We start from the raw sequence: 26,855 nt of genomic DNA, 5'->3' as shown, positions 1-26,855 counted from the left end.
CTGATGATGAGTCTCGCATTGAGGCTAACAGACAGACAGCTCTATAACTGTAGACTCTGTCCATTACAGTCCATATACAGTAGCTACTTCTTGTTCTTCCTCTGTTGTCCAACGGTTGTTACTGTAACAGACTGTTCTGTATCATGTGTACTCTTATTGTGAAGTCCGGAAGAGGAAGTGGACAGTGTGTTCACTCTCTCTAGCTCTCTCGCCCCTGACCAAGTAAATGAGTGGCAGCAGCTCCCAACAACAAGCGGTCTCTGACTCATTATTTCTTCACCATAAACAATATATAAAGAACCCAAAATGCTCGGTTACATTGGTGGCAGCGGTGGTCGTCTCTGACCCGCAGTTTTTATTTATTTGAACGTGTTGGACCGTGGTGAGCACTGTTTGGTTAGCTTAGCTGTGCAGTGGCTAGAGTTAACTGGCTAAACACCGCACGTGGAGTAAGCTAGCAGTTGCTGCTCAGGCTAGCCGTGGTGGAGTTTCCCTCCCCAGCGTGGAGAGCTATGGGGAAGAGCATTGGAGAATGATGGAGGAGCAGGCGACGGCGCAGCGGTCAGCGAGGCAGCGCTGTCCGGTGGAGATGAGGGAGCTGGTCGGTGAAGGAGCACGGGTGCAGACCCTCGAGGAGCGCGTGGATGGAGGTTCTCTGGAGCTGCGTGCCGGAGAGCTGGTGTCCTGGGAGTTCAGCTGGCTCGCCATGGACTGATTTGAGGGTGGAAGTGCCCTTTGTTCTGAACTGTTCTGGGAGTGTTATGTTGTTTTGCCATGTGGTTTGACTTGTGTTTTGTTTTATTTTTCTGTAATGAGCATGTTTCACTGTGAGATGGTAAAGAGAAATTGTGTGGATTCCTGTCTGGAGTGCTGAGAAACGGACTGCAGTCGCCTGGTGGATCTTGGGAGCAGCCTCCGATCACCTCTTCATGCGGTTCCCTCACGGAAGAGGATGTCGATGGGGAGTAGTTGGATGAGGAGTCGCTGCTCACTGGGGACACTGGGACTGTTCAGGTGTTGCGGGCCCCGAGGAGCCACAACAGAGAGCGTATTTTTGGAGGGGTGTGTGAGAATGCTGTATTTTTTTATTCTCTCTTCTGTCATTAGCATATATTCCTGTCTGTCTTTTCACTTTGTATGACCCGTAACCCTGTATGTCTTGACATTGTCTGAGATGCTCCATTAGCGTTGGTTCGCAGGTTCGTAAGGTAAAAAGCCCTGTGTTCTATAGCGTATTGGTGGAGAAGCTGTCCTTTGTTGAGTGTGTCTATGGTGTGGTTGTATGTTGTGGGAAGCAGTATGTGGGATTTTGTGTGTTGACGTTTTTTCTTCTTCTGTGTATTATTTAAAACGGGGACGTTTTTTTAATTGAGGAGGGGACATATGTAACAGACTGTTCTGTATCTGTTCATGTGTAGGCCTACTCTTATTGTGAAGTCCGGAAGAGGAAGTGGACAGTGTGTTCACTCTCTCTAGCTCTCTCGCCCCTGCCCAAGTAAATGAGTGGCAGCAGCTCCCAACAACAAGCGGTCTCTGACTCATTATTCCTTCACCATAAACAATAGCCTATATAAAGAACCCAAAACGCTCGGTTACATTATGATGGATTTCTGTAATGTCTGTTTTGTGAGACAAAATGTAGCCTATGTTTAATAATGTAGTCTATGTTTCTTTTTTTATGGATGAGCACTATCTGGCACATTTGATTTGCTTTGGCAATAGTCTCTTACACAACTGTCATATTTGATTTGACAGTCACCCTCACACCTTAAAAAAACGACTTGGAATAATATCCATGTCTGCAGAGTGGATTCTTTCACACACACGCACACGCACACGCACACGCACACGCACACGCACACGCGCACGCGCACGCGCACGCACACACGCACGCACACGCACACGCCCACGCACGGTCCCCTCCCACTTGGCTCAGACGGGGCAACCCCTCGCGTGACGTCACACGCGGCTTCATTATTTAAACTTGAATCAAGTGCGGAGGAGAGTTTTGTCGAGCGGGACACTGTTGCCTAGCAGCTAGGCAGAGGACTATCTGACTGTTTCACCTCGTCTTTCTCCCATAGACCGTTAAATAGGCCTAAATAGTAGCCATTTTTCCACATCAAGTCGAGGAACCGCGGACATTTCCCCCAGCCCCCTCTCTCTCTCTCTGTCCGTCTGTTCGTCTGTCTCTGCCTGACTGTGCCTCTCGTCTGAACCAAATATGCCGCAGACCGTGACACTGAAGGGACCCTCACCTTGGGGCTTTCGCCTGGTAGGAGGACGAGACTTCAGCACACCGTTAACTATTTCAAGGGTAGGTCAAGTTTCGCTGCGTGTTGTTTGTGTGTGAGTGAATGAGCTGCATGTGTGGTGGGCCATTGTGATCCATTCATTGAGCCGCGCGTAACGACGCACCTCAACTTGGCGAGACAGTTGACAGAAGGTTTTTCAGATAACCCCTCTGATCATTTATAATGATCCTAAAGGTTTTCTCTCCAAGAGCGTTGTTTTGTTGGCTGATAATACTTGTATAGCAGCTTATGAAAGGAGGCGATGAAAGCTGGAATTCACCGACTGGTGCGCTGATGATGACAGTTGGGTTCACGCAAAATTAGCCTGTTCATAGGGAGTTTAGTGTCTGTGGTGGTGTGGTGTGGTGAACTGTGAGTTAGTGACTTTGTTGTAGGCTACTGTAGGCTACTTTATGTTTTTTTTTTTTATTGTTTTTCCTCACATAGGCGGGTATCGCTACACTTTTTTACTCCATGTAGGCTCATTTTACAGGATTACCGTCGTTGTATTATCGATGTAGCCTATCATAACGGGATGGGGATGGGCTTGATTGGACAATAATCGTATTCATTATATTAAATCTGTCGCCCAAACGACTATCTTATAAATAAGAGGTAGCAGCTCAGGCTCAGCAGTGAGTGGATGAACAGGAGCTCCACTCATTTAGGTCAGTGGCTCCACTCTGCCAGATGGTGCCGTCTAAACACCGGTTGGTTGCGCACGATGACCCAAACAAACGAACAAAATAATATGTTCTAATATTTAAAGAGCATTTAACAATTCGAAAGCTCACATTTCGTTGAAAATATTTACCTAACCCTAAATATTAAAATATTGAAATAATGTACAACAGTGGTTCTCAACATGGGGGGTGGGGACCACCAGGGGTCGTTGAGGGAGTCCCAGGGGGTCCCTAGCAAAATGATGAATTGTTAAACTTCACCATTAATTCAATTTACAAATTAACACAATTAGAAAATGTAGGAGAATCACTTATTCTTCTTTTTCATCATATACGAGGGACCAGCCGAGCAGCATTTTGGTAAACAAACTGCATCACTGGGTGGCAACGGCAATGGAACCCTATGGAGCGTGAGCTTACCGTGAGCTTGAGCGTCTGACTCTACCGGCTGACCCTGTTTACATTTTAAAAACTGCGACAGTTCACAAACTTTAACACGACATGCTTGTATGCATGTATTATACATCAAACTCAAGCTACTTCTGCTGTCACTCAGAATGTCAAAATATAAGCGATGTGATGTATAGTTTTTGAGATATTAACGTTTGTTTGGACTGACTTATACTAGTTAGTTAGTTAACTGCCGCGGGGTTCCGCATTTGGTAAATGGCCTGCATTTGCAGGCATTTGTATGCCTGCATTTCAGGGTGGCTGTGATGTCACGCTGATTCGTCCTATAGTTTCACTGTTGTCTCTAGTCATGGGATTTTGCACAAAATAATATCTAGGCTAGCATTTCCCCCGCTAGCCGGGCGCTTCTCGCTCATACTGAGCCTTAGCGCCCATCGACCCACGACGCATTTCCAATCAGACAATCGTGCTGCTCTCACGTCTAGGTATAAAAACTAACCCTAGCCAAAAACTTGAAGTGAAGACGCTATCCGATGGCCAACATCCTCTTCTTTTAAATACATATAGTAGCCACTTCCAAATTGTTGCATGAAATCCACTTTTCTGTCTTTGAAAAACCAAAAATCAAGTCGTGGGTCGCCGGGCGCTAATGCTCAGTATGAGCGAGAAGCGCCCGGCTAGCGGGGTAAGGCTAGCATATTCGGGTTTGAGAGGGTGGTCCTGGGCCCAAATGTGAACCAAACGGGGATCCTTGATATGAAAAGGGTTGAGTACACATTAAGCTACAGGAAGCAGTGTCACATAAAGGCTCATATCAAGCTTTTGGTCTTTTTTGGCAGTTAGTAAGCTTAGTGCTATAAAGGAAGATTATGGTATTATTATTAAATAATAATATTATTATTATTATCATTAGTAGTAGTAGTAGAAGTAGTAGTAGTAGTAGTAGTAGTAGTAGTAGTAGTAATATAATTATTCAGAAAGCCTTAAGCACCTTATTGGTCCTCAGAATGTGGGTCAGTGTGCTGGCAGTGGATCTGGCAGTAGCCAATAGTTCATCTGGTCCAGAGTAAACATGGGAGGGTGGGGGCTGGGGGGGGGGGGTTGTGGTGGTGCTGACATTTGTTTTTCATCAGAGCTCATTGGTGCTGCTGAGGGATCCCAGGTGTTGTGCTCAGCTGTAGTGCCCGCCCCAGACGACTCTTTAAACACTGACCGTCCCTTTAAATACAGACCGTCCCTTTAAACACAAAATTACCCTTTAAACGCGGACTGTCCCTTTAAACACAGACTGACCCTTTAAACACAGACTGACCCTTTAAACACAGACCGTCCCTTTTAAACACAGACTGTCCCTTTAAACACAGACTGACCCTTTAAACACAGACCGTCCCTTTAAACACAGACCGTCCCTTTAAACACAGACCGTCCCTTTAAACACGGACTGACCCTTTAAACACAGACTGACCCTTTAAACACAGACCGTCCCTTTAAACACAGACTGACCCTTTAAACACAGACCGTCCCTTTAAACACAGACCGTCCCTTTAAACACAGACCGTCCCTTTAAACACAGACTGACCCTTTAAACACAGACCGTCCCTTTAAACACAGACCGTCCCTTTAAACACAGACCGCCCCTTTAAACACGGACTGACCCTTTAAACACAGACTGACCCTTTAAACACAGACCGTCCCTTTAAACACAGACTGACCCTTTTAAACACAGACTGTCCCTTTAAACACAGACTGACCCTTTAAACACAGACCGTCCCTTTAAACACAGACCGTCCCTTTAAACACAGACCGTCCCTTTAAACACGGACTGACCCTTTAAACACAGACTGACCCTTTAAACACAGACCGTCCCTTTAAACACAGACTGACCCTTTAAACACAGACCGTCCCTTTAAACACAGACCGTCCCTTTAAACACAGACCGTCCCTTTAAACACAGACTGACCCTTTAAACACAGACCGTCCCTTTTAAACACAGACCGTCCCTTTAAACACAGACTGACCCTTTAAACACAGACCGTCCCTTTAAACACAGACCGTCCCTTTAAACACAGACCGTCCCTTTAAACACGGACTGACCCTTTAAACACAGACTGACCCTTTAAACACAGACCGTCCCTTTAAACACAGACTGACCCTTTAAACACAGACCGTCCCTTTAAACACAGACCGTCCCTTTAAACACAGACCGTCCCTTTAAACACAGACTGACCCTTTAAACACAGACCGTCCCTTTAAACACAGACCGTCCCTTTAAACACAGACCGCCCCTTTAAACACGGACTGACCCTTTAAACACAGACTGACCCTTTAAACACAGACTGACCCTTTAAACACAGACCGTCCCTTTAAACACAGACTGACCCTTTAAACACAGACCGTCCCTTTAAACACAGACCGTCCCTTTAAACACAGACCGTCCCTTTAAACACAGACTGACCCTTTAAACACAGACCGTCCCTTTAAACACAGACCGTCCCTTTAAACACAGACCGCCCCTTTAAACACAGACTGACCCTTTAAACACGGACCGTCCCTTTAAACACAGACCGTCCCTTTAAACACAGACTGACCCTTTAAACACGGACTGACCCTTTAAACACGGACCGTCCCTTTAAACACAGACCGTCCCTTTAAACACAGACTGCCCCTTTAAACACAGACTGACCCTTTAAACACGGACCGTCCCTTTAAACACAGACCGTCCCTTTAAACACAGACCGTCCCTTTAAACACGGACTGACCCTTTAAACACAGACCGTCCCTTTAAACACGGACTGACCCTTTAAACACGGACCGCCCCTTTAAACACGGACTGACCCTTTAAACACAGACCGTCCCTTTTAAACACAGACCGTCCCTTTAAACACAGACTGACCCTTTAAACACAGACCGTCCCTTTAAACACAGACCGTCCCTTTAAACACGGACTGACCCTTTAAACACGGACCGCCCTTTTAAACACGGACTGACCCTTTAAACACAGACCGACCCTTTAAACACGGACCGACCGCCCCTTTAAACACGGACTGACCCTTTAAACACAGACCGACCCTTTAAACACGGACTGACCCTTTAAACACAGACCGACCCTTTAAACACGGACCGACCGCCCCTTTAAACACAGACCGTCCCTTTAAACATGGACTGACCCTTTAAACACGGACCGCCCTTTTAAACACGGACTGACCCTTTAAACACAGACCGACCCTTTAAACACGGACCGACCGCCCCTTTAAACACGGACTGACCCTTTAAACACAGACCGACCCTTTAAACACGGACTGACCCTTTAAACACAGACCGACCCTTTAAACACGGACCGACCGCCCCTTTAAACACGGACTGACCCTTTAAACACAGACCGACCCTTTTAAACACAGACCGTCCCTTTAAACACAGACCGTCCCTTTAAACACAGACCGACCCTTTAAACACAGACCGTCCCTTTAAACACAGACCGTCCCTTTAAACACGGACCGTCCCTTTAAACACGGACCGCCCCTTTAAACACAGTTCCTACTTGGTGCTTGTCTACAAACTGTATGATAGTGCTGTCATCGTTAGGTGAATGGAAAAAAGGCAAAGTGAACTTGCTTGATTAACCAATACTGTGTGGAGGGCCACATATAGTATATTTTGAGAGACAAGCCGAGGGCCGCTTACGGCTGACAGATTAATGACTCGGAGAGGAGCGAGATAACCCCAAGGTCACCTGAACTACCCTCTGCTTTTAAACCTGCCATAGGTCCCCGAAAGTCCCAATGGCATGTACCTGTATAGGCGGAGGTGTAGTGCTATCTAGAGAAGTGGGGGAACGCACCTATATGGGGAACGCGTGCACACGCACAGGTCCCAACAACCCCCCCCCCCCCCCCGGGCACGCACACACGCTAACGTTCACTTAGCCTATTCCTCAATTAATCGTTCGGGCAATCGCTTATATCAACGAATTAAACGAGCAAACTCACGGATTCCTAAGTGCTGCAAACCACTGTCACTGACAGACGACTTAACTTATTGTGTCCTCTATAAACACTGCAGAAGTAGCCCGTGACATTTGCAGCTCTGAAACTAAAAGACGTATATGGGCACAGCAGAGCAGACTCAGCAGAGTCAGTTATCAACACAAACAGCTAAACAATCTCTCAACCAGCGATCACACAAGTTGCACAAGGCATTGATCATCATTTGGCACGGCCGCCGGCATTTTTAGAATTTTGTGGCGAATTCTGGCGATGCAAATTGCAATGGGGTGATTAACGCTAACTTTTGACATTTGGCTGCCTTTTTCATCTTTACTTGTTATAGTGGGGCTCAAAAAATGCACTTTCAATGTAAAATTGGTCGCTTCCGGAAAGAAGCGCCAAAATTTGCACAAATACTTGTGGATTGTTATTTTGATAAAAGTAATTAGCCACGCAGAAATCTCGATCTTTCCAAGATGGCCGCCATTTCCCGCCTCAAAAACACTATTTTGGGGGCAACTTTGGGTAGAATTGTCCAATACGAATGATCTTGTTATCAAACCATACATTTATGACCACAGAGAAGCCAGATTTGTTCCATGTACATTTCAAAATGGCTGCCATTTCAAAGATGGCTGCCATTTCAAAGATGGCTGCCATTTCAAAGATGGCTGCCATTTCAGCTATTTTTACCATAGGATTTCACTATCCAGGGCGATTTTGATGATTCTGGTGTCAAATGACAGGTTTTTAACTATGGAAATTTCTAATTATACACCAGAAATCATTTGTATATCTCCTTTTGCCATTTACTCTGCATATATTTTCAAAGTAATGTGAAAATATGCATAAACAACAGTATTTTAGCACAACTTTAGCAAAAGAGTTTTGTTATTGGTGTACTGCTAGGCTTGGGGGGGTGGTTTGTTTACAAGATTACCCCCCTCCACACACAAAAAAGTGCTGCCCCTTTAAATCGGCTGTCACTGCGCTGCCAGCTTGGTGGTCGCTTGGTTTGCCAACTTCGGTCTAATCTACTAAGAAAATTCCTAAACTACATTCTGTGTCTGTAAGTAATACGTTACATTTATTTTTAGATATGTACCGTCATGTGATTCTCAGCTTTGATACTGTATACTTGAAAACTTGAAAAACGCTAGCTAGTTAACATAACGGTTATAGTACACAAGCTAACCATAATACTATGTTGTGTACAGTATACTGTATTGTAACCTACTTGTTGCCTCATTATAGGCTATGTAAATGCAAAGACGTTATACACATTGAGACACATTGTAAGTTGTAATTTATTTAGGCTATTTGTATTTCAGTTTTACAGTGCTTTCAACAGTAAATATCCTAAAACTTTCCTGTTGCCTCTTTGTTTATTGAAAAAACCTAGCTATCTGCTAGAGATGCTCCGATCAGCTTTTTTGAGGCCGATCACCGATCACTGATCACTGGAAGCAGTATCTGCCGATCCCGATATCACCGATCACCATCAATTCAAGCCTTCTATTTATTGTGTCGCATTATTCATATATTTAATTATTCTTAACAACATCGACATTGTATATTAAGTATTAAAATTAGGAGATGAGAAAGTATCATGAATTGACATCCGTTTTATTGCAGGCTAAGGCAACATGCAACTCTCTCTAGAGACACTCTCTTAGACAACTTGGAGCTTACAGAGTAGACTGTATACTGTAGCTTTCCTGTGGAAAAATAAATACAGTCTTATAAAACAAAAAATATAATACTATGTACACAACATGTGCACCAACACAGCTTGGAACATGTCAGTGAAAGCTGCAGCGATAGCCTCCGCGGTGTGTGACCCAGAAAACTCTTGTGAGTGAAGTACAACTTTGTTCAGGTCGAACTTTTCATCAATAAACTGCGCAGTTAGGCTCAGCATGGACATAGGACAGACACTCGAACTCCAAATGTCAGTCGTGAAGCTGATTGACGTGGTGTTGTCTTTCATAAGGCTCTCGATGTGCTTGTACACAATTTGGTATAATTCCGGCAGGCAAACGTCAGTTAAATATTTACGTCCTGGCAGCGTGTAACGTGGATCCAAGCAGGACATGAGGCGTTTGAACCCGAGGTCTTCCGCAACAGACAGCGGCTGCTGATCAAGACATATGAATTCCATTAGCTTTGCATTTATCTATTTTCGTTTCTTGCTGTCGTTGCTGTAGGGTTGCTGTCGTTTCAATGTCTCTGTTACAGTTAGCGTTAGCTGATTGAGTGGCATTTGGGTTGCTGCACGCTCTTTCTCTTTCTTCAGCATAAAGCAGCATAATAACGCGTCGGGTCCGAGCAGAGCTCCTGGCGAGGAGGCATGTTGTTCACAGTGGAATGAGTGCGCGAGCGATTTGGAAACTTGATGACTCGATCTACGGACCAAATCAATATCCTTTCTGTTATCCGTATCTTGCACAATTCCGGCTCCACTCCCAGTGGGTAGTAATAATGACGACGTGCATGATTCAGCCGTTGCAATCCCCGCCTGTGAGTTGCGCTCGCCAACTTTGTAAACTCCTCAAATTCCTTGACGTGGGAAACCTTCAAATGTCTTATGAGGTTCGTAGTGTTGAAACTCTTCTGCTGCGTTCCTCCACGCGGTATCTCCTTTGAGCACACAATGCAAACGGCAAATTTGTTGTCCTTCTCCAACAAGTTGTAAAATTGCCAGACAGGCGACGCCATGTTAGCTGCTGTCCTGTTTGTTCTCGCCCAAGCTGCTTTCGCTATAGAGAGAGTGCAACTTCCAAACACTTTTTCGCCACTACCACCACGCCCCCTAAGGAAACTTGGGAGCCAATGAAGCTTCATGACACGGAGAGACAGCCAATCACAAGCTGCCCTGTAGGAGACCGGAAGAATACTACTTGGCAGCCTGGGAGTGCACTATCTCTATATTGAAACGTCTCTGGTAGTAGTTCTTGCAGATTTTGTGTCATTCTGATCGGCCTTGTTTGATCGGCACTTTTGATAACTCCGATCAAAGCCGAAAAAGGCCAAATCGGCCGATTCCGATCACGTGCCGATCGATCGGAGCAACTCCACTATCTGCCAAGCTACCTTTAGCCAGCACCTTAAGGATGGCTGTGTGTGTGTGTGTGTGTGTGTGTGTGTGTGTGTGTGTGTGTGCACCTGCAGGACACTCAGGAGATGATCCCCCTCTCATTGATTTCCTGTCCCCACCTTGACTCTCATTCTTTCAAAGCTATTTATTGTTTTAGCAAAAATGTATGTAATTACTTTACAGCAAGGTGTCCATTTATAAAAGTGGTAATTATTAGATCAAATGTACTTTATTAATTAATAAATAAATAAATAAATAAATACATAAATAAATTAATTTATTTATGTATTTACTGTATTTATAGCTTATGCATATTCAATTGTAACCAAATAATCGCTCCCTGTGAAAATAAAAGGTCAATTTACTATACATTTCTAATAAAAGTTGTGCTAAAATACTGTTGTTTATGCATATTTTCACATTACTTTGAAAAGATATGCAGAGTAAATGGTAAAAGGAGATATACAAATGATTTCTGATGTATAATTTTGAAATTTTCATAGTTAAAAACCTGTCATTTGACACCAGAATCATCAAAATCGCCCTGGACAGTGAAATCCTATGGTAAAAATTGCTGAAATGGCAGCCATCTTTAAAATGGCAGCCATTTTGAAATTTTCATGGAATAAATCTGGCTTATCTCTGTGGTCATAAATGTATGGTTTGATAACAAGATAATTCATATTGGAAAATTCTACCCAAAGTTGCCCCCAAAATAGTGTTTTCAGGCAGGAAATGGCGGCCATCTTGGAGAAAAAAAATCTAAATTTCTGCGTGGCTAATTACTTTTTGGCGCTTCTTTCCGGAAGCGACCTAAAGGTGCTGTTTTGAGCCCCACTATTATAGGTACTGGTGGAATTTCTTTTTTTTTGATGCTGAAAAAGCCAGTAGCTGTTTCAGTATAGCTTTTATTAAACTGAGGTTTCCCCCGCGCTGTAGCTAGTTAAGGTGGAATGTTTCCTTTTCCTTCAAGCCACGAGTTGATGCTGTGTGAGTCATTCAGCCCACCTTAAATATAGTTAAGGTGGAATGTTTCCTTCTTTCTTCAAGCCGCAAGTTTCACTCGTTTTATTGGCTCGACATTAGGGCTGTGAATCTTCACTGGCCTCACGATTCGATTCGATTACGATTCATAGGGCTGCTACTTCGATTCGAGTACGATTATCGATGCATCTCGATGCATCTTAAATCGATGCATCACTTTTTTCCGCAATACATGTACATGATTTCTTTTTTCTCACTTTCTTTTTTCTCACTGTGTGGCTACTTTTAAAATAAAAGTGCATTTGGAATTGCATTGTATTATGATCCATAATTAAAATGCATCTTATAATCGATTATTTTTGACACCCCTACTCGACATGCACACACACACTGACACACACAAAACACCCCTTGGAGAAGTATGGGTCAAGGTCACTTTACAGTAGTCTAGTCGCCATCAATCTGCAGGTTGGCGGTATGGCAGGTTGGCATCGTAGCAAAAGTTGACCATTTTGAATTTTTTGACTCCAAAACCCAGAAATCATAATGTGATGTGATGTCTGTAAACTGCACAATCCCGGTATCTAAATGTGAGGTTCAGCCAGTGTTGAACCTCCACTTGATGGAGTGCTCCTTTGATGTTGTTTATACATTTTGAGTCTTGCTCTTAAAGGAACACTCCGCCCATTTTCAACCAGCTTTGTATCATTAGAACATCAGTAGTATATCAGAAAACTGTAAACTGTTTTGAAGTCTGTCATTTAATTTGACAGTTATTGAGTGTTAAAGTGTGGACCAGTGACATCACTGGTCCACACTTTAACACTCATTAACTGTCAAATTAAATGACAGACTTCAAAACAGTTTACAGTTTTCTGATATACTACTGATGTTCTAATGATACAAAGATGGTTGAAAATGGGCGGAGTGTTCCTTTAAGCTCCGATTGTGTCACCTCCTGTGGGCGGAGAAGATACCTTGCAGTGACCACGCTGACACCAACATGTGTGGAAACAGGGCAAATCTTCTAAACAGCTGAGGACGCCCGGTGCACCGCAGTGCTTCTCTCCTGGGTGCCGGCTGGTGCAGGGTGAATCACACTGAACCCTAAAAAAAGAAAAGTCTTCACTTTTCTTGAAAATCATGGCATGGACAAGGAAGAAGGATTCCTTGCATAGATGAACATTGTGAAACCTGTGATGATGTCATGGGCGCACATTCAGCTAAATTAAATTAATTACAGGCTACACTGTACAGTCAGTGGTAATAAAAAAGCCACATTGGGCTGTGTGTCAAGACTAAATTCAGTTTGGGCTAATTCTTCAAAGTCGAAGCCTGAAAATGTGAGAAGGAAGCATATTAAACACATTTGGCAGCAAGGCCCTGGCCTGCACTACATGGTTTGCCTACTGGAGTAATTTTGTACTCATACCAGCTGTTGCAGAACAGTTCTATGTCCTCCTACGCAGTCAAAAATGAAGCATGAACTGGAACTGCCGTTCACCATATAAAGGTTGTCGAACATTTTTTGTGTGGAACAATAAATGGTTCTTCTATTCTATTGCATCACCCCGAATAAGCAATTTTTGGTCCCACTTTATTTGTCTGTGTGTATTGACTTTGAAATTAACCTGACAACAGAAAACATAATTTTTGTACTAGCCTATATAGATCAGGGTATATCCCATCTATTTGGAGAACTTGGTGTAATGGTGTTATAGCCTACTTTCACTGTCCAATATTTTGGTTTTACTGAGCGAAGGAGCTGAAGATGCTATAAACATATAGATAGAATAAGCTTAAGACACTGCTATAAGCTAAAGGTATACAGTATAATATAGCTTAGATGGTGGGAAAGGAATCCTGACTTTAGCTTCACCTCATGGGGTGTGTTATTCACCACTGCTGACATAGTATCCCCTACACTCGCCATTCATCACATTCTCACTGCATTCTTGTTGTACAGTACATGCTCAAGACAGCAATTACGGTGTGTTGTAGAGAGAGAGAGAGAGAGAGAGAGAGAGAGAGAGAGAGAGAGAGAGAGAGAGAGAGAGAGAGAGAGATTTTGTATGTTTCAGAAAGAGAGAGAGAGAGAGAGAGAGAGAGATAGGGGGAGAGGGATAGTTTATGTCTTACAATATCCAAAATGCCTCTCAGGGGGGAGTGGACTCCCACATGATTCCACAGTGTGCTTTATCACCTCGGCTCCTCTGTACAGATCTTGTAAGCAGCGCACTCTGCAGGGAGGGAGGACTCGACAAAGTGAGTATCTGCTGGCTTTGTTTGTATTAGGGATGCACGGTATACCGGTACTACAACCACTGCCATTAAAAACGGTACTATATCACGTTTAATTTAGTACCGATACTTTAAAACATGTCATGGGTTGCGTCAGTGTGCGACCGTGGTGTTTGTTAGCGGAGGAGACCTGTGTCTGTGCAGCAGCCCAGCTCGTCTGACTGACCGTCTGTGTGTGAGCGTGCTCCTGGTTCGGACCCGCCCCCCCCCCCCCCCGCTCTCTCTCTCTCTCTCTGGTCACGGCTCAAATGTCACTCCTCACTCTCTGCAGCCTGCCCCTGACAGAGTGACTCCTCACTCTCTGCAGCCTGCCCCTGACAGAGTGACTCCTCACTCTCTGCAGCCTGCCCCTGACAGAGTGACTCCTCACTCTCAGCAGCCTGCCCCTGACAGAGTGACTCCTCACTCTCTGCAGCCTGCCCCTGACAGAGTGACTCCTCACTCTCTGCAGCCTGCCCCTGACAGAGTGACTCCTCACTCTCTGCAGCCTGCCCCTGACAGAGTGACTCCTCACTCTCTGCAGCCTGCCCCTGACAGAGTGACTCCTCACTCTCAGCAGCCTGCCCCTGACAGAGTGACTCCTCACTCTCTGCAGCCTGCCCCTGACAGAGTGACTCCTCACTCTCTGCAGCCTGCCCCTGACAGAGTGACTCCTCACTCTCTGCAGCCTGCCCCTGACAGAGTGACTCCTCACTCTCTGCAGCCTGCCCCTGACAGAGTGACTCCTCACTCTCTGCAGCCTGCCCCTGACAGAGTGACTCCTCACTCTCTGCAGCCTGCCCCTGACAGAGTGACTCCTCACTCTCTGCAGCCTGCCCCTGACAGAGTGACTCCTCACTCTCTGCAGCCTGCCCCTGACAGAGTGACTCCTCACTCTCTGCAGCCTGCCCCTGACAGAGTGACTCCTCACTCTCTGCAGCCTGCCCCTGACAGAGTGACTCCTCACTCTCAGCAGCCTGCCCCTGACAGAGTGACTCCTCACTCTCTGCAGCCTGCCCCTGACAGAGTGACTCCCCACTCTCAGCAGCCTGCCCCTGACAGAGTGACTCCTAACTCTCAGCAGCCTGCCCCTGACAGAGTGACAGAGCGAAAATGGCTGTGGCTTCTTCTGACTGAGAGTACAAGCAGTCCAAACTTTTAGAGAAAGCAGATGCACGAAGCAAAATATGGAAGGATTTTGCTTACGTTGCCGACAGCGAGGGCAAGCCCCTGGACACATCAAACTAAGCCAGTCTGTAAAAAGTGCTTTAACGCGACGCAGTTGAACTGATAAACATCGAACCAGCCAGGCTATTTCTCTCCGACAGGGATCCCAACTTCTTCAACAATTTCAGTTCAAAGACTGGTTAGCGAATGTGAAGGATACAAACATGCCCTGTGTGATTTATTGTGTGACAAGCTAACTTGTTTCACCATCGGAGTTTTGATGAGGCAATTCAGGCAATGCATTTGTGCTGCCTAGTAGTAGGCTACGAGCACAGACAGGTAGTCACGACGGTGTATATAACGTACAGTGTTTCCCACAGGATTTTGAGAATTTGTGGTGGGGGCCCGCAGACCCCCTAGGGTGGTGCGGGGGCATGCTCCCCCGCGAGATTTTTTTAAACATTTTAAAGTAAAATGCATGAATTTGGTGTACTTTGAGAAAGCTTAAGAGCAAAATTAAAAGGCTAGATCTATGAAGAACATGTCATCATTATTGTGCTGTGGGTTTACAATGACAAACTAAATTTCTCCCTATAGGTCAGGGATACTCAACTTGCTTTGCCACTTTCGTGAAATGATAGAAGGCGAGGGGCCAGTTAATAAACAAACAATATACATTTTTCTGTAGCGGATTGTAGGTTTTTGGGGTGTCAGCCGGAGTTTAGGCTGACAGTGTTGTGCACACCGGATAGTTAGTTAGGTTAAGTTAGTTGGGTTAAGTACATACATAAGTGCCTGGGTAGCGAGCAGATGGCGGTATTTGACAATTTAGCAGCTAAATCATAGATTATTGAAAGATATTCCATATTCCAGACTGAAATGCTATAACAGAAGTATTGGCCAGAATGACATGAACATTTATTGGACACTTATTCAGCGGATATCTTGCATGTTGCGTTCAGGTGCACTGTAAAAAAAAAATATATATATATATATATATATATATTTTTTTTTGGTCAACATCTTATTGTGGCGGTCAAAATATTATTGTGGCGGCCCGCCACAAATTCCTTTATGTATGGGAAACACTGACGTAACTATCAAAGAGATCATAAACTCAATGCAAAAGCCCCAATAACACCATGGCCCTGACTCAAATATGTACTAAATAATTAAATCAAGGCCATAGTGTCAATAAAGCCCTTACATGGCATGCAGCATATAGTAATATTTACAATAATCCAACTATTAATGTTATAGTAATTAATTGTCAAAAAAACACCTACATGTATGAAAAATTACACCACACAATAAACCACTGCCACATATAGCCTATATTTCAATAGCCTATTTATTGTGCATGCAAATAATAAACATAAATGACCTGAACTGTAAATCTGGCACTTAATGTTGATGAAGCTCAAGCCCAGGATGATTAGCCCACATACAGCACTGAGCACAATACAGTTGATGTGCACTAAAGTAGACTGAACACAAAATGAAATGAATCAATACACCTTGGCAGAGTTCTGCACTCTACTGAGCACATTTCTCCTTTTCTATTTAGGGGCACTTTACACGAGGATGGTTTCCTATGGTGACGGGGAATTATTTTATCGTTAGTGCCTCCCTTTTAGACGGCGACTGCGAATTTGGGCTTAGGAAACGACGCATTTTGAAACCACCCTCCAGAGTGAATGAATGAATGAAGTATTTATTTGTCCGTTAGGAAAATTGGTTTGTACATCATGGTCGTTGGCAAAAAGGACATCAAAAACATCAGACAAGACAACAGCACAAGACAAGACAACAATAATTATTGGCAACATCAACACAACACAAGATTGGGCTAGGGGAGGGGTTGGGTGGGCATTCTTGGTGACGCTCCCCACTGAGCGCTCCATGTAATCACTTTGACACGGCTCATTTCAGGAACTTTGACGTGCCTGCACACGCGACACACGCGATTACGTTCAACATTCAGAATTAAGCTACACTGCGGCCAACTTCAGTTACATGTTCATAACGTTACTGCTGCGAGGAGCCGATGGCTGCCCCGGTCGGCATTTAACGTTAGTTACAAAAGCATGTCGACAGTGTTTTCTCACTGCCAGTAGCCTAACTAGCTACAACAGTAGGGTTTGACAGATAGCTAGTCCGACCGGTGTCAGCACAGTCAGCGCTCCCGGTCCTCGCTGCTTGTTAAAGATTTCCAATAGGCGTTATTCTGATAAACTGGTCACATATATGTCACGTTCTCACCCGACAAATATTAAAACTTTAAAACAGTTTGGGGTTTTTTTTGCTTGAAAACAGCTTTTTGGCAAGTCTAAATGACTGCGGTAGGCGTACTCTACTTCCGTGTTTAAAACGATTAGACGATTACGAAATGACGTCATGCAGAAGCGTCCTTGTATGGGCAAAGAATAAGGTGACACACTGCCACCTAGCGACCTGGCATGTACATTACGGCATTTTAAAAATTCAACAGCGCTCATGTAAACAGGGAGAAGGTGTGAAGGAAACGCTATTGTGTCGTTTCTTCCAGAAACTGTCCTCGTGTAAAGGGCCCCTTACTCAAATTTAAAATGTAGTCAATTAGACTTAAAATGACAATGATATCAAACTGAAAAATGTAACATATTATTATTATTACATTCCACACTTTTTCCTGATGTTTTAGGTTTTTGCCATGGTATCGTTTCAGTATCGGTATCGAGATACTTAGGCAGGTATCGGTATCAAACTCATCATTTTGGTATAGTGACAACCCTAGTTTGTATGGCCAGTCAGTTTGCTTGTTTAAGCTCAGTGCAGCTTCTGGAGAGAAAATTAGTCATGAGTAACGTTGCCAAAAGTATTATACAATACAATACAAAAAAATAAATTTAAATGGACACAATACCCATTTGCAACAGGTAATTGAAACGGATACAATACTCATTTGCAGCAGTATCGATACCAGCAGTGCTTTCTCTTAACACATTGAGTGCCAGCGACGCCAAATGGCGCCAGGAGAAATTTACCGTAGGCTGCCAGCGACGCCAAATGGCGTCAATAACTCCAAATTCATATTTTGACGGGGAAATGTCGATCTAAGCCTCTTACATCGCCTCTTACAATATGGGAGCTATTGAATGTGTCTAACCTATTTTACAGAACCCTTAGGTGGCGACAGTGCCCTCCCGATTAGACAAAGGCCAGGAGAAAAGAGAGAAGAAGTCATGAGGAAACGGAAATCGCCATTGATATGCTTGAAGCATAACGTCGTTAGCTGTGCCTGTGAACAGCAGTAGGGGTCGACCGATATGGGTTTTTCAGGGCCGATATCGATATCGATTATCGGCAATGAAAGACACCGATAACCGATATTTTGGAACCGATATATGTTTGCAGTAAAAATTTAAATCTTGGTGTCAAAATTTAGAATAACACGACCCGTTGTTGAAATTCATTTTCTTCAGTTTATCCAACTACAATATTATTTGAAAATATTCACTCTATTAATATTGATATGAATCAAAGTGTATGTGTGTGTGTGTGTGTGTGTGTGTGTGTGTGTGTGTGTGTGTTTGTTCAATCTAGTGGAGACTTGGGCACATTATCAAGATAAAGCTGTGGACTTATACTTTTAACAAACTAACACCGACTCACTACAGTAACAAAATAATAGAGGGTTTCCCTCCGCTTACACCTGACACTAACCTCACCCCCAGGCTCTCAAAGGAGAATACTGAAACAAACACGTTCATCCGTGCATCCGCTGATGTAATGTCTCATCCTCGTTTATTCGGTTCCTTGTTTCAAGCAGAGAGAGAGTCAGAGAGAGCCGCTCTGCTTGCCCAGACATGCCTGCCTGCCAATGTATTTTTCGGACACGCAGCCGACTGGATCAATAAAACAGCTTCGCTACTGACAACCATGGCCATTTGATTCAAAAAGAGCGACGCTACACCGTGGACACGCACGCTACTATGGAATTAAAAACTAGTGCCCCATACACTGCTTTGTGAGGTTACTAGGCTATTTTGCCCTCTTCAACAGCGGTGGACGGTGATAAGTTTGAGTTGCACTTGCACAGCAGGCACCAACGTTACTCAAAGATATATGCTATCAGTACACAAATAATCTCTGTTATCTTATCGTTATCACTGCAACAAAGTGCATGCGCGCATTTTCAATTAAACTGCTTCATCTCTCTCACTGATATAGACAGACCTCTCCACACACTTTGCACTGTGCGAGGCTGCGCTTCATACGAATCGCTCATAAGATCGTGGTGTTTTTGAAATGTCAGCGTAGGTAATTATTATGTATATTAACTTTAGTACAACTTCGGCATGGCAATATCTGCAGCTTTACCTTAACACTGTGACTGTCACACAGTCGCAACAGCCAACTAGTCAAGTCCGCTGTCCGCTCCACAGAGGCAGCACAGCTCAGACGGCCACGGCCTGCCTCTGTGCAGGCTGGAGCACTGAGGTGTCAGATTTCATCTCTGAGCAGCTCTCTGATAGGCTATTGCTCGATGTGTAACCAATCAGATAGCGCTGTGGGAGGGACATTGCTCCAGATCACACAGAGGGAACTACAGTACTGTAGGAGAGGCTCCTTCCAGCCGCAGCAGCTGCAAATTAGCGCATTTTTTTATTGAATTATTATATCGGCAAACAGCCAATGAAAATGCCGATACAGATAATCGGCAAAATGTTGAATATCGGCCATAATAATCGGCCAAACCGATAATCGGTCGACCCCTAAACAGCAGTCATTTGCTGCCACAATTGAGCCCCATCCGTGTCCGCTGCGATAGTCCATCCATATGATTTAGTTGCCGACACGGCGACACCAGCGTCTTTATGAAAAGTTACATTATTCTCAGCTGGGAGCCGAGGACACGCTGTAAAAAAGCGGGGGGTGCAGGCAGCGGACTTTTCAGTGCAGATCAAACTCAGAGCAAACCGCAGCAGAGCAGAGACACTCGACTCCTCCCACCACGGAGGAGGAGGAGGAGGGGGGTGGGGCACGCAGGGCACTAACAGCATACAACCATTGACAGTACACACACACCCAGGCAGCAGCAGGCTCGATGTTTGTTCAACTCAAAGCAGAATTCATTCTGTCGCCTTTCTAACATAAAGATGTGATTATCTCAGAAACTAATTTCAGCATGCTCTTTTCGGTCGAAAACACTCTTTTTCAGAGGGGTGTATTTCCAAAATGGAACGGTTTATAAACACAGTTTTTTTTTAAAATGAAACAGAAGGGTTCAAAGTTTCATTGAGGCTATTGGTTGTCCATATAAGAGGAACACAAAAAATGATATGGCTATATTAAAATGCATTGCGGCCTATGTGGCACAGAACAGCAACCTTTTGCCCAAGGGCCGTGGCACTCAAAGTGTTAATGAAAAACCAAAGATACTGATTTTCCCCTCCCTATTGGGTATCTGTTGCTTCAACAAGCTCAACGTGTTGTGATAGGCTGGAGACTAGAGCAGGGGTAATCACCTGTGTAAGTGCAAAGTTTTTAACAAGTTTTATCGGGCCTAGATTATGTCAGTCCATCTGTCTTTGTTTATTTTTATTTTATTATCTTCATGTGTTGTCAGATGGTTCATCCAATCACCTGCCACAGGTGTGAAAGTGCCTGCTGCCCTTTGCAACGCTTTCCAGACTGACTAATTACATTACATTACATTACGTCATTTCGCTTTTATCCAAAGCGACTTACAATAACACATTTTTGTCAGCAATAGAGCAATCAACTATGCAACATATGCAACAAATAACAGAGGAAGAGGTAAGAAAAATCCTTGTGGCACTGAAACGCTCCAAGGCCAGAGACACCCATGGCCTGGACACAGACTTCCTAAAAACACACTCTACCGCTCTAATAAAACCTATCACCACATTGGTGAACCAATCAATTAGACTAAAGGAGGTACCATCATCCTGGAAGGTGGCCATTGTGACCCCAATTTTTAAATCAGGTAGTAGGGCACAAGTGGCTAACTACAGGCCAATCAGCATCCTACCCACCATATCTAAGGTTGCTGAAAAGTGGGTGTCGAAACTCATGATTAAACATCTCGACGAAGGTCACACCCCACTCCACCCACTACAATTTGGCTTCCGTGCTCATCACTCTACCGAGTCAGCTAACTGTCTCTTCATTGAGAAGGTTAAGCATATGCTCGACAAAAACACATATGTTGGTGCTGTGTTCTTGGATCTTAGAAAGGCATTTGACACTGTCAACCACCAAGTACTCCTGGGTAAATTATCTCATTTCAATTTCTCTGCTGATACTATTAAATGGTTTAAGTCCTACTTAACAAACAGAAAACAGTGTGTTATGGTTGATGGTGTCAAGTCCCCTTTTCTTGATAACCCAGTTGGTGTGCCACAAGGATCGATCCTTGGGCCATTATTATTTTCCCTGTACATCAATGACCTGCCGGACATATGCCCTGACTTCAGCGTGCAGATGTACGCTGACGACGCGGTCATTTTTGTACAGGGAAAAACAACCGACCTGATTTCCTGTAAACTCACAAATGTATTGGAAGAGGTCCAACACTGGCTGCAAAACACGTGCCTGTTGCTAAATACAAAAAAAACTGTATGCATGATGTTCAGCAAACGACCAGTTGGTATCACAAGGTCCAATGTGTTTCTGGGGGGGGAGGAATTGGAATTGGTCTCCCATTTCAAGTACCTCGGAGTCATTTTGGACTCGAACCTTTCCTTCAAGAAACACATCAAAAAAATGAAAAGCACAATTAATTTTAACTTAGTTAATTTTAGACAAATCCGGCCTTTCTTAACAGTTGATGCAGCTAAAACATATCTTCACTGCATGATTTTCTCTCACATTGAATACTGCTTCACAAACTGGTCGTTTGCAGGTGCCACTGTCATAAAACCTATTGAACAGCTATATTACAGAGCCATCAAGGCATTTGCTAGAAAACCTTTGTCATACCACCACTGTAACATTCTGGAACAACATCAATTCCTGAGCTTTGAAAATCTCAAGGTCTTAAAGAGTGCCTGTTTCTTCTTCAAATGCCTACATGGACTAGCTCCCCCTCCGTTACAGGAATTCATCCAAAAAAATAGACTCACTGGACTCGGCACTAGATCAGACACCAGAGGTGATTGTAAGGTCCATCGCAGAATGACCACGTTTGGTCAAAATGTCCTATCGATAAAAGGCAGCCAAATATGGAATAGTCTCCCCGTCTCCATAAGGGACAGCCCCACCCTTGCCGCTTTTAAAGGTGGACTTAAAAAATGGCTGAAAACAAACCAGTCATGTGTCCACAGGTAGTATGTTTTTCTTCTCTTTTTGTGTGTATTATTATTATGTATTTTTATTTTTCTAAGTGTAATTGCTGCCATGTATTTTAGAGTGTTTTGTTGCTACTCATGTTTTACGTAGTTTTAGAGTGTACTGCTGCTACCTATGTTTTATGTATGTTTTTATTATGTTCTACGTTTTACGCTCTATGTTTTTTGTGTTTTATGTTTTATGGGACAACGGATGGATGGCGATTGCGATTCGATTAATCGTGCAGCACTAGTTTATACCCTGGCTTTTCCACACAAAATGGCCCCGTGAAAAGGGTCTATTGACAGATCCCCTACCCTCTTTCTGTGTCTATCCTGCATCTATCGATGAATGACATGAACCACCTGCACTTGGAGAGCGTGAAAGCTACAAGTCCTAATAGCAGCAGCTGGTTCTTTGCTTAAGGTGATAATTTCCTGTGGATTAGCCCATTAGTCTCCTGCTAGCTCATTAGCACTTGAGCTGATTCATGAGACGTCCACTCCACCCTGGAAACATTTGCCTTGATAGATGGCAGCGTGCGCGCACGTGTGTGTGTGTGTGTGTGTGTTTGTAGTGTATGTGTGACACAGAGAAGAGCAGAGACAGCAAGAATGATGGCGTCGGTCGCTGATGTCATCGCAGAAGCATTTAGAGAGGATGCGCTGAATACGGCAGCTGTGGGCTAAGCTCTGGCTAAATGCATGTGAGTGTAGCGGCACAAGGTGACGCAGGAAGCTTGTCGGCCCCGCCAACTGGCACATAGTCCTCTGCTGTGCAGGAATTCACACGCCAGTGCTGTGTCAATATAGCAAGATGTGTGTGTGTGTGTGTGCACATTCAGTGTCCAGGCCTCCCTTTGGACACCTTCGTATTGTGCGTCCTGCTGTGTGGCCACTTCTCCCGCAAAATCGACATCTGGTAAACAACCGCTACCGTCTAAATCACATTCTATAGTCGAACGTTATGTAAACGTAATGTAAAGCATAAATGAACATTCTGCCTGCTGTGGACGGAATTGGACACAGAGCTCTTGGCAACTCTCCCAAGGAGGTGCTGCAGCTTTACATAGTAGCTGGCTCCTATACTGTGACATCATTTAGTATTTGTTTTGGTCATCAATGATCTCAGAGCATTAGATACCTGGCTGGTTCATAATATTCCATAATATGAAATTCAACAATTAATAAAGGTCATTAGATATTTCTAAAACAATTGATCCACTCAAAATTATTAAAATAACATTGCAGCAAGCTGACAAAACCTTGCCACTAGGGATGGGCATTTCTAGCAAAAACACTATTCGAAATTCGCTGGCCAAAGTCGACTTTTAATCGAAATTCGAAAAAAGTTTTTTTTTTTTTTTTTTTTTTTTTTTGTGAGTGAAATGTTGCATTGTCTCCCCTGATTCTAAGTCTAAGGCTTTATTAATTAACACGTTGAGTGCCAATGACGAGATATCTCGGCTTACAGAATCCAACCGTTGAGTGCCAAAGACGAGATATCTCGGCTTAAATTATTATTTTTTTTTTTGACGGTGGGACATCGATCAACCCCTTTTACGTCTCCTATACCAATATTGGAGGAAGAGAATGTGTATAATCTATTTTACCGACCAGCTAAGTGGCGACAGTGCTCTCCAGACAGAGAGAAAGCCAACCAAAAACAGCCGCGGGAGCAAGCCATTCTCAAGGAAATGGCATGGCGATTTTACAGTCATCAGTCACCAGACTCGCCCGAGAGCGGCCGCGCCAGCAGCAGCACACCGAGAGCGGAGAGCGGTGCTGGCGTGGGGGATTGCAAATTTGCATAATAGATTATGGGTGAAACACACTTTGAAACACCCGCAGAAAGGCCAGAATCGCACGCATTCCGAAAACCCAGAAACGAACGAGCCTCATTCTCATACTGTAGGCGAAAACGCTTTCACGCTGCTGCACACCGGCGCACAACGGTGGGGGGTTCCAAAAATAGGCTGGTGGGGCAGCATAAAGCCTAGAATCGCACAAAGCTTCATCAAAGCTCTCAACCGAAAATCCAAGAAACGATTGAGTCCCATCCACAGTCCACACTCGCCACACTCGCCGACGAGGGGCCGCCAGAGAGGGAGGCTGCTCACTGCTCAGACAGGCAGGAGAAACTGGCTTGTGACAAACGCCACCAGACACGCCCACGGAGGGAGGAGTTTAAAGGAGAGGGTGTTCAGAACTATATTGTTCAGATGTCTGATCTCTCACTGATGCCAAAAATAAATGGTTAAAGTGACTGTTCTGCCTGTTTGATTGAATTTCACAAAACTGCGATTATCTCAGCTTCCTGTCTCAGACGCTCAAACCATGCTGTACTCAACGGCTAATATCTACATAACTACCGGTACTAACTCTACAAACTAACTCTTTTAGACAGAGAAAGCACACATTCTATTAGTACTTTTGTGAACTTCGTGTTCACAAAGTCCAAGCAGAAAATTATCCTCGGCTCTTGTAAAATGAGCCAGAATCCTCAAAAAACGGCTTGGCAGAAGCTACCTACAGTAAAAAAAAAATGGCTGGCAGTGAATGTGTTAATAGAAAAAGCTTCTGCTGTGGATTTTTAGCTCAAACAAGCATTGCACCACTGAAGTAAAGAACATGTTACATGACATTGACATTTTAGAAAATAAAAAACAGTTTTGACAATCATGAGTGGTTCATTAAATATTTAGTAGGCTCAGGTCTGAGTGCCAAAGGGGTGCCAAAGTCACCCCCTCTCCCTCTTCATGGGATTTCATCCGCCATTCATTTTTCCATAAACCTTGCTTAAAATGCTTATAAAAATTGTTTTACTTGCTCAAACCAAGCGATTCGACTATACTTAGAATCAGGGGAGACAATGCAACATTTCACTCACAAAAAAAAAAAAAAAAAAAAAAAAATCTGAATTTCGACTTTCAATAATAAAAGTCGACCTTGATAATAACAACGATTATTCGAAAATTCGAAATTTGATGCCCATCCCTACTTGCCACTTTACCCAAAAAATTGATAAGACTAAAATATCTCCAAAACTAAGGACATGCTGTTGAGTTAGCTAACTGCTAACATTACTAGCTCATAGGGCTGGCACGGATCACGGATAATCCGTGACCCGTACAGATCAGCCCCCACGGTTCGGAATGCGGTTCGGAACGTCAATGGTCTGCGGAACCCCCCCCCCACCTCCTTTCGTTTCATTTAACGTTTAACGTTAGTGTATATGAGAACGCCTGCAGCGCAGCCAGACACAGACAGGCATCATCCTGGCAAGCACAAGTGAGCTTCCTCATCCCTTGTCGCCGCTGTAAAGTCTCTATGAAGGCTGTGGCTAGTGGCTACTAAAGACAACAAACTTATTTCAACACCTCTGAAAAAGCACAGGAATGCGAGCAGCGTGTTGCGGGCTGCACAAGATAACGAGAGCCACAACACACACACACACACACACACACACACACACACGCGCACACGTTTCACGAACACATTATCACCGGACGGTGAAATGTTGCCTTGGACACATAACAACAAAACAACACGTGGGGCCACCGAGTAGCTTAACGTAGCATCAACGTTATTATGTTTCCAGACTCACCCAGTCTGGTCTGTACCCGTGTCAAGTGACTACGTTAGCAAGCAACAGCCAGGAAGTTAGGCGCAGTGCCACCTAAAACAGGAAGTTGGGTTGTTCTGTTCTGCCTTCAGAGTAAAAGCATAAATTGTGTCATGAGAAAAAAATATGTTTTGAGCTGTGCAGGGCAACAAATGGTTAGAGAAGTATAATAGTATTAAAAAATCAAATCGAAAATCTAATTTTGAGAGAAAAAATCTGATATAGCCTATATTTTTTTTTTGCTGATCCGAAAAATCCGTGATCCGTGGCTCAAAATCCGTCACGCGATCCGATCCGTGGGTTTTCTGATCCGTGCCAGCCCTACTAGCTCACTGTTATGTTAAGGTGGGTTTATGGTCCAGCGCAAGCTATGGATGGAATCTGGATCGCAACATGGATCGGCAACTTCAGTCCGATATCCGATATTTGAATTACGTCAATATCGGCACCCGATGCAGCTATTCCGATACCGATATCCCATTTCTAGTCATGATCGTCTATGATCAGCCAATCCGAGCGAATGTAGACTCATTGCGAAGTTGAGATTTCAACGACAGATATGCATCAAATAGTGTCAGAGGAAACGGAATCAAAGAGTATGTGAGCAGAACTGGCCACATGTACATTACAGTATGTCTTATTCCCAAACTCATAAGAAAACTTGTCATCTTTATTACGGTATGTTAGGTCTTGAGTGTGTGGGCTTTTGTTTCAGTCTGTGTGTGACCAAAGTCTAACCCTAGATAGAGAGATACATAATCAGAGTAGGATAAACTGGACCTGCCCTCTTTCTCTTTGCATGCTCAACTCCAAATGTTGTTTATGCATCAGAGAGAGAGAGAGAGAGAGAGAGAGAGAGAGAGAGAGAGAGAGAGAGAGAGAGAGAGAGAGAGAGAGAGAGAGAGAGAGAACTCGAAGTTATATGAAAAATGTCTTTCTACTTCTGATGGTTCGGGTCATACTGTAGTATCTCTTCCTTCGTCAAGATTAACGACTG

General features: G+C 44.0%; 1 protein-coding gene across 1 annotated transcript in view; it reads left to right on the top strand.

Moving 5' to 3' along the window:
• Positions 1 to 2,188: 2,188 nt before the first annotated feature.
• The window catches only part of pdlim4 (PDZ and LIM domain 4), a 161,784-nt gene continuing 137,117 nt past the window's right edge, over positions 2,189 to 26,855 (top strand). Inside the window, exon 1 of the mRNA XM_083634927.1 lies at positions 2,189 to 2,317. Within this exon, the coding sequence (XP_083491053.1) occupies positions 2,225 to 2,317 (93 nt within the window). The 5' untranslated portion in view covers positions 2,189 to 2,224. The remainder of the gene's footprint in view (positions 2,318 to 26,855) is intronic.

The sequence above is a fragment of the Poromitra crassiceps genome (assembly GCF_964638095.1).
Source record: "Poromitra crassiceps genome assembly, chromosome: 1".
NCBI classification, from domain to species: domain Eukaryota; kingdom Metazoa; phylum Chordata; class Actinopteri; order Beryciformes; family Melamphaidae; genus Poromitra; species Poromitra crassiceps.
Note: the sequence above shows the minus strand (reverse complement) of the source record. Positions and strands in the feature narration are given on the sequence as shown.